The 8,992-nt window shown below is 38.8% G+C and overlaps 1 protein-coding gene across 1 annotated transcript; it reads right to left on the bottom strand.

Annotated features, from left to right (window-relative positions):
* Window positions 1-2,395: 2,395 nt before the first annotated feature.
* On the bottom strand, window positions 2,396-7,757 carry LOC114536558 (myophilin-like). Its single transcript, XM_028557906.1, has 5 exons — window positions 7,617-7,757; window positions 4,729-4,916; window positions 3,971-4,040; window positions 3,391-3,495; window positions 2,396-2,737 (listed from the first exon to the last, which is right to left on the bottom strand). The coding sequence occupies exons 1-5, from the start codon at window positions 7,665-7,667 to the stop codon at window positions 2,579-2,581; spliced, it is 573 nt and encodes a 190-aa protein (XP_028413707.1). The 5' UTR covers window positions 7,668-7,757; the 3' UTR covers window positions 2,396-2,578.
* Between the last annotated feature and the right edge of the window lie 1,235 nt (window positions 7,758-8,992).

Genomic DNA, 8,992 nt, shown 5'->3' with positions numbered 1-8,992 from the left:
ATTTGCTGCCCATATACATTGCAAGTCAACGGACTATAAAACATCCATCAGAAGTGAATTAGATCCGACAAAATTGAATCGTATGAACAGACCTTGAAAGCGTTCACTGTTTATAAAAGCATCGTCAGACTAACAGATGCATTCTGTCGTTGCTCTAAGCTCAAAATCTATCGAGTTTTATCATCTGAACAATGAATTATGTTTCATTTCATATCTTTTGTATTTCGTAACCTTTTGGTTGACTGTGACATAGAAATTGCAATCTTTATCGTCCCTCCTCAAGCAATGGATAGGATTCCCAGCAAGTTGACTGTAACCTCTCTGTAATCTCGTGTTTTGAGATTGTAAAATGTAAACGTGTTGCTCAAAGCATGCAATGTTTCATTTTGCTAAGATTGCTTTTCAAGAGCTCGTGTCTAAAGGATGCATCATGCATCACTATTGGAATATAATTTCAAGCATTTCTACACATGACGTTCAACTTAGAGACTTTTACTGACAAATATAGAACGCAATGCGTTCCAAAAATACCATTCTTCACAGGTGGCTTTTTACAAAAATAGTTCGCATTGTCTGATAATAGCAATCATAGCATTGTCAAAAATAGCTGTAGATTTTCCTTGTTTTTAGGAGTGACGAGTAATGTCCTGCTGATATGCGTAATGATCCAGCGCTTTTGGAAAGCGACCTTGCAGACTGCTCGCTTTGGAAGTGTCTTGTTCCTTCCATGAGGAAGCAATGATGCAAAGTTTATGGAAAGGTAATGTCATACACTCGGCAAGTTTTGCAGCAACTTGCAAAGCAACGATTAAAAATGATTTGCTAAATCATTTTTAATCATTCACTTATTGCCTTCTGACAAGTTATCAATCAATTCGACTGTTAATTGTGTTCGCTGTCAATTGCCCTGGTGTTAACTCTCAGAGCGGTGAAGAAAATTTTCCCAGTATCTGGTGAAAATTGCGACGCAAGGCATCTCATTTTAACAACCGTAATGGTGCTTATACAATAAAGGCCCATTCACACTATGCGATTTGTCGTATACGATTCTCACTCTGGCGTATGTGAACGTGTGAACACATATGCAAACGTGACATTTCGAATTCTTCCCTGAAAGGAAAGGGAGAAGATTGGGGCATAGACCCTCTTTTCAATTCATCAGAATGATGATTGCATACAACTCGTCGTGTAGTTTAGATATAGGCATTGAGAAAGGCACACTGGCCAAAAGATAAAGATCTCTGGGTATAAGAACGATACCCGATGGGTATAAGAGTCGTGCGGTTTAAATTTGTTCTGTTTAAAAAAAGTTATAGACTATGTCACCCCGGTTTGTCTACGGTTTCTGTTCTTCAAGTCATTGAGTCTGTTTATGAGTGCTTAGTTTTGCATTCGGGTTGTGAAATGTCTTGAGGACCGATTTAAGTCTATTCGGCCACTGCAGCGAACAGCAGGAATACTAGATGCGCTGTTTGTTCCATTCAGAATAGACTGAAAATATCTCGTTCCTAGTCCTCTCCCCTTGTGGCAGAATTACCTTGTTCAGTTGCAACGAGGTAAGTAGGAACACGTGGTCCACTTTTTTTTGCTGGCGGGAAGAATTTGTTATTTTTTAATTTTCTGTATTGAAAAAACGTGGCCTTGTTGGGTAGTAATTACCTAAACCCCTACCTAATTGTTAATCCAATCGTAATCCTAAAGGATTATAGATTAGTTCAATGGTAATCCTAAAGGATTAGTTCAAGCATTCTCTCGTGAATTCTGGACCTGGAATTCAATTGATTGCCCATTGTTGACTGGACACATATATAGCAACATTCTCAATACATCAACCTCACAACAATTATAACTAAAATCACTAAATCGAAGTTCACTAGTTGATATGTCCGTCATATACCATATCTGAGCCATGCATCATATATTTCAATACAACCAAGGGAGCAGCGTGGCAGCGTCTTCAAACTACTTCGGATCAAATGTGGCAAAACAGCTGCCTAAAGCTCTGTTCACACGATCCAAGATCTGTTCACTTGTCCGATCCAATTCACTTCTGACGTATGGGATATAGTCTGTTATTGATAAAGCAGGACTGCATTGGCTTCAGTGCATTTGCTGCTCATAAACATCATAAGACAACAGACTATAAAACATACATCAGAAGTGAATTGGATCCAGCAAAATCGAACTGAACTTAAAATAGACACTTTTTGCATGACGTTCTTTCGTCAGGAGGGACTTCTTCTAACTAACTCTCTTGATGAAGGTCTTAGGTCGAAAAGTCGATAACTGTATTTTTGTCTATTTTAGGCAGTTGTTGGACAACATTCGATGTGTAAATTATATTATAAAAACACCATAAATAATAATAATACTAATATACAGACAAACACAGGCGTAATATGGTGAAAACGACAAAAAATATATGCAAATTTTAATTTCTAAAAAAAATTAGACCATTTACATAGCTAAGATTGCTTGATTAAGACATTCAATATTTCTAATACAACACATTAGCGTTATTGTTCCTTGCTCCCAACTGCGAGAAGCGTGCCGCACGCTTTCAACACGTGCTGCACGTTTAGAAACGTAGCGCGCACACGTGCTTTCCCTTCTCCAGTTGCTCCTTCGTGAAGTTACGTGGATTGTACTTGGCTTGTCGCGGGCCAAGCTTCGGGAACGCTTCATCCGTGATTTTGTCTTGTGCCTGTCTTCCCACGGCGTAGATACCGTTCAAAACCTAGGTAATAGAATGTGTTAACCTCGGTTTTTAATATCTTGGCTAACTCCAACCGTTACCATTGGTTTGAAATGTGGCGAGCTCTGTGTGAACTCAGTCAGAGATTTAGTCCGGATAAAGCCTCTGCCTCTGGTTTTTTTTCACTTCACTACAACCAACAATGAACTTGTTTACAGTAATTCTTCAAATTCTTAGACCGTTTATCGCTCAAGCGAGGAACATGTAAAGAAAACTACTGCTTTTTTTTACTTTACAACCAACACTTGTTTACAGTAATTCTTCAAATTCTTAGACCGTTTATCGCTCAAGCGGGGGAACATGTAAAAAAAACTACTGCTTTTTTTTACTTTACAACCAACACTTGTTTACAGTAATTCTTCAAATTCTTTGACCGTTTATCGCTCAAACGAACAGATCGACATTTTATAACCAACAGCGAAGTTTCATACTTGTTTAACTCACTAATTCTTCAAATTCGTAGGCCGTACATCGTTCAAACGGGGAACAGATCGAAAATATTTGACACTTTTATATACCCAGTGCATTACTGAAGCGATGATATATTGAATCTTACTCAACTCAAAAGTTGAAATATCTTTGATAGCTCAACTCAAAAGTTCAACTCGAAAGTTCAACTATCTTTGATAGCTCACCTGACCCATGTCTCTGCCTTCGTGGAGTTCAACTGTTTGGAACAGATCACCTTTTTCACATCCGTATGCTAAGGCAGCTTTGAGGAAGTTTGAGATGTTTTCCATCTAAAAACAAAATATTATTATTGTAGATAAGTTCCAATATAACCAGGGAGCAGCGTGGCAGCGTCTTCAAATAACTTAGCATCAAATGTGGTATAACAACTGCCTAAAATAGACAAAACAATTCTCGACGACTCATACTTACTCTCCTTTATTATCATTGCAGCAGAGATTTCTAGGCACGGTTCAACCTTTTGAACGATGGTTTTGAAGTACATTACAATTCTAATTAACGCTGATAAAAATTGACATGGAAAATTGAGCATAATTTATGCATGCAGAAGTCAATATTTAATTATTCAAGATGTTGAGAATTATAAATTACTGAAATTGAATCACAGTAGTTTATTTTCCCACTTAGTTTTTCATGCTGGGTTCCACCTTGAAACACATCTTTCAAAAGGCTAAACTGTGCCTTTAAATCTTTAGGCTGAAGCTTCGTTGAGAACTTTTACGATATGTTATTTGTGGTCATTACCTGTTTGTAGCTGTTACCTGCGCCTTCGTTGATTTTTGGAACGCTTCCTTCTTTAAGAGCGTTCATTAACCTGTGAATAACGTTTATACATTGTAATCGCCTGAAAAATGACGATCCTTTACTGTACTACTCAGAAATGAGCCAACAAAACTGTCTAAAAATGTCCCTGAAAGGGCTTTGCACCTGGATAATTTCTTGTTTCGTGTAAACAACAGATCAATCTTAGATGTTTGTTGAAAGTTTGTTGAAAAGTATTGCAATGTAGTTATTGCAATCTCTTGATGCAACGGCTTAAGATATGCTTACTTTACCATTTTTCTCTTTTTACAAACGATTTTTCTCGTCAGATGAGAATCACTTTACTACCTAGCAGAGTTCTGTGTTAACCTTCTAACCTGCCTAAATTTAGTCTCAAATACAAGAGGAACACAAGTTCACTGCCAGTTCTTATAAATGTACTAATGTAGTAAGTGAAGACGCAATTAAATATGGCATATACTTTGAAATTATGTGCCACCCTAATATCTGCCTGTCATACACATAATACTTCATGTTACATTTCAGCAGAAGCGCCTAGCCGGGCAAAAAAAATCTCACAATACGCAGTTTCCGTTCTGAGAAAGGTAAATTAAGTCGAGTAGGTGGGAGGGGGTAAAGAGGGTAGCCTGCCGGCCCTGCCCTCACAGCCAAGATCAATTAGACCTAAATCGTTTCTTTCATAAGAACAGGATCATACTCTAGACCATCCATAGACTTACTTGCAAATGAGGACGCCGTCTTTCAATGCTTTGTGGAACTCTTTCTGTCCAAGAGGATTCATTCGCCATTCGTTTAGTTGCTCTATTGTCTGAACGTCATCGCCTGGATTCATTAAGAGGATGCCTGTAACATCTTCCATCCAAAGTCGAGCATTTTGCTCAGCGTTTGGGTCGTATTTAGCATCAAGCTATAGTGAATGATAATTACGACTCAGTAAAGTGTTTTACTACAGTTCTACTACATAGTAACACGCTTTTCTATAGCTTTTTTCCAGGGAAGTTTCAGCTTGTTAGTTTAGTTTAGTTTAGGTTTCCTGTAGTGACACTCACTGGACCAATAGGATATGATCCTTACTGGACCTCTAGGAAGAACAGTTTAGAACTGATAGAGCTATCCAGTATAAATAAAGCTAGTTAAGTTTAGGTTTCCTCCTGTAGTAATACTGGATCAATAAGTGACGATCCTTACTGGACCTCTAGGAAGAACAGTTTAGAACTGATAGAGCTATCCAGTATATAAATATAGTTAGTTTAGTTTAGGTTTCCTACTGTAGTAACACTGGATCAATAAGAGATGATCCTTACTGGATCTAGACCTTACTGACTCTGGACCTGATAGAGCTATCGTTTTTGGATTGTATGTGCAGCGTTTTTAAAACTCTTTATGAAGAAAGGGGAATACGCCCTTCTTTTCGACACCTAGAGATAAAATACTTGGGGCCTCCGGTATGCTTTACTGCAAAGTATAGATAGCCTCGCGACAATGCTTTCTATTTCAAATCTCTACAGTGAATCTAAAATAAACCAAACCAGCCCATGAATTGTCAATATTGTTGTATATCGTTGTTTGAAAACAATGTCTCACAGCAGGACCAGACAAAACACTTTAAACTGATTATTCTTATTAACATATTAACTTCGCTTGCAAATTTAACACATATTTAAAGTACAGCAATGTACATTCGTCCATTTCCTGTCGAACAGCTCTCGAGTGTATATTTGGATTCATTGCGACAAATGGGAAAGTCATTAGTTGTTTAGAAATGAGCAAGATAACAAACAGACGTTGGAGCTTGCATACCAGACACCATTGTTATTGAAATGCGAGTGATAACTGTTCAGGTTAGCAGGGCGTGTTGCAAAAATTAAGAAAGAGTAGAAAAGAAGGTTTTTGGATGTGGTTGGAAAGGTCTTGGCAAACCACCAGAGACGAATCTGTTGAAGAGAAGATGGTATGGGTATGGCAAAGATTTAGTGATGATAATCTTTGAATATCAGATGTCCATCTTGGAGTATCTGACCTAAACACATAGTTTAAATGATTTTGATTCGTACTTTTTGAAGAGGTTGAGATTGGCTGTGGTACCATGTTCATGCTATGGTACCAATATCCACTAGGTTTTGAGGAATCCTAGAGAATTGCATAGAGATATTTGATAACCTAATCACCCTCAAGCCACGGCTATAGATTCTGGCAAAGATTTCTCAGGAATGTGAAAACACCTTATTCACGGGACGTGGCCAAATATGGTCAAGACGATACATCCGGATTTGAAGTGGCCATTCTCGTTTCGTACAATTTAATAGACGTACGGCAAAAACACGGAATATTTCGTCGATTTTATTGCAAACGGAGTACGTAGGGACATTTACAAGACTTTGCGAAAGGAAAAACAGTCCGAAATGACCGCTGAATAGGGTTTTGGTTTTATGGATATCGAGTGTTGATGTGACGTGCTATTTCTAATGTCGCAAGTACTTCCCCTGTTTGAACAGTTATTTAAGGCTTTATTTTGATTATTTATCTAATGTAAAACTGCTGAGTTTATTTTAAACGATAGGTTTGAATCATTTTGTGGTTATGTTATATATCGGAGTTAGCCGTTTAATCTGTACAGTCTGCGGTTTCGATATTTAGAGGTTTTGGACACCATGACATCATATCAGCAGGAATGTAGGTTCCAGTGTATTTTACACCTTTGCGATGTGCTTGCATTCGGCAAAACATATTTTCCTAGTGCATTGTGGTATAGGGTAGACACAGTCCGGTTAGAAACATTGTAAACAGTGTGGCAGAAATCTCGTTTAGGGAATCCTGCTTTGACATTGTTAAACTGCACGTCTTGTCGATATTTCGCATCTCTGATCGTGAAAGATAGACCGATAATTCAGATAAAACAAACATTATACACCAAACTGTTGTGTAGATTTCGTAAAATTTCATCCTAGATGTCCACCTATCCCAAATAACCTATTTGTATTGACAACAAAGTAATGAAATGAACCTGAGGTTGAACAAGAGCTTTTGGCGAAGGTGGTATGAATGAATACCGACATGGGGTAGTTTGAATGAGATTGCAAAGTCTCTCATTCGAGCGTATTTCGTTTGTATAGGGTTGTTTGTAATATGCGCGTTCTTTTGGCTAGCTACGCCCTCTGTTAACACAGGTGAACTCAACTAAGAACAGCAGCGTGAAAAAGGTTTCTTGCTTGAGGAAAACGCCTTATGAACAAAGCTACTAAGCAAAGTTAGCAAATTTACTAAGCACTTTAGCAAGCCTTTTAGGCTAACGTACGTTTATTTTTCGCTGGAGTTTTTATAAATATTTTCCTCCTTCGTTTGTAACCACGAATAGTGTTGCCAGAAGGCACCCGTTGGCGAATCCCGGCATGAATTATTGACATTTCCTACAAATGGTTGCTGGATAGCGTGTGCAGCGTCAACAACTGTGCTTGGGACGACTTCAGATGCAGCCAGTGGCCCGAAATGTTATGAAATAGCACAGCAGATGGCGATTTACTCGTACGAGAGTCGAATATACTACAAACTACAAACGGTTTGCATCTGACAACGGCAGAGTGCATGAATAACGGTTCTAAGGACTTACCTTGCGTCTGGCCTCCGCAGCGATACCGGCTGGTTGGGCTCTGTGGGACATGATATTTGCGAGAGTTGATCCGTACAACAGGACAGTGCGACACTTCTGATGCAGCAAACGGGACGACAGAAAATGTGGCGTTGCAAATGATTCACCGATTATTTATTATCGGGCTGTTTTCAATATGCAGGCCCCATGCTGCGCCAAAGGTCGCTCGCGTGACCCTTCCATTGAAAACACCGATTATGGTAGCGAAAATCAACCGCTTTATTCCCCGCCTTGCGTCAAACTGATTCTTCATCTCCATCTAAAATTCAACGCCCTGTAGAAAAAATAGCATCTCGGACAGAAATTTTGTCTTCTCAGAGGCCTTGAAACGCCGCCAATTTCCCGTACCCAATTCGACCGCGCCCTTTTGAAGTTCGCCCACCACAGCCCTGGAGAAATGCGTGATTTTTTCATATCTAACGATAGATGCATACCAGTCGAGTTTCCGCCATATTTGGAATTGAGGTCGCAAAACTGTTCCAAATTTGATTTGCCCAGTGAAGGTTACCCCGTTGATTTGTCGCGCAAACGGCCAGAATTGTCTGTTAGAGTGATTCGAACCGAGCAAGGCGAACGTTTAGTGCTTTCCGAAGCGGTTAAGAGCCCCAGATATTGCAGTGATGTGCATGTCGCATATTTGAAATTGGATATACGTGCTGATCCCATTACTGATGGCTGGTCTAATGTCATTGCCAACATATTGCCTGAAATATCACTCATGCTGTAATTATTTATGGCTAAAGGATTGGAGTTTACATTGTGAGCTACAGTATACGGTTTTTGTTGTGGTCGTAGACATTGCTGGCAACTTTTTATATTCACAATTTTTCACGTAGGAATTAATTTAAACACGTCAAGAACCTTGATTGGTTTTCATAAATTAAGCACACTTGATCTGCTGTAAATGTTTATCAGTAACATGTATTAAAGTCCTGTGTGGCTAGATATATATGGTTTAAAAGAATTCCACCTTTCACAAAAGGGGCCTTACTTTGTCTTTTCAATTTTTCAGGCAGTTTATTTGATCGTAGCTACAAACGACAAAACTAAGTTTAAAAACGATCTGACTGTATTCACTGGCACGACCAGTTTTAAAGTAATTGGCATTTTCGCTATTGCAACCATCCATCATACGTCGCAATTCGCAAAGCGTCATTCAGACTTAAACACGATGCTGCCCTTAGCAACAACCATGATATTTAACTGCTGTTTTCTATAAGAGGCGTGACATAGGCCATTTACTAAAGAAAAACATTACAAGGAAGTGACAAAGGTTATAGTTATTCAAAATAGAAAACTTAGCAATGGATTTCCCTTCGTCACGTTTTTAGCCAATT

Source organism: Dendronephthya gigantea, unplaced genomic scaffold (genome assembly GCF_004324835.1).
Source record: "Dendronephthya gigantea isolate DGI-Jeju-01 unplaced genomic scaffold, DenGig_1.0 000002F, whole genome shotgun sequence".
NCBI classification, from domain to species: Eukaryota; Metazoa; Cnidaria; class Anthozoa; order Malacalcyonacea; family Nephtheidae; genus Dendronephthya; species Dendronephthya gigantea.
This window is presented reverse-complemented; position numbering and strand designations above follow the sequence as displayed.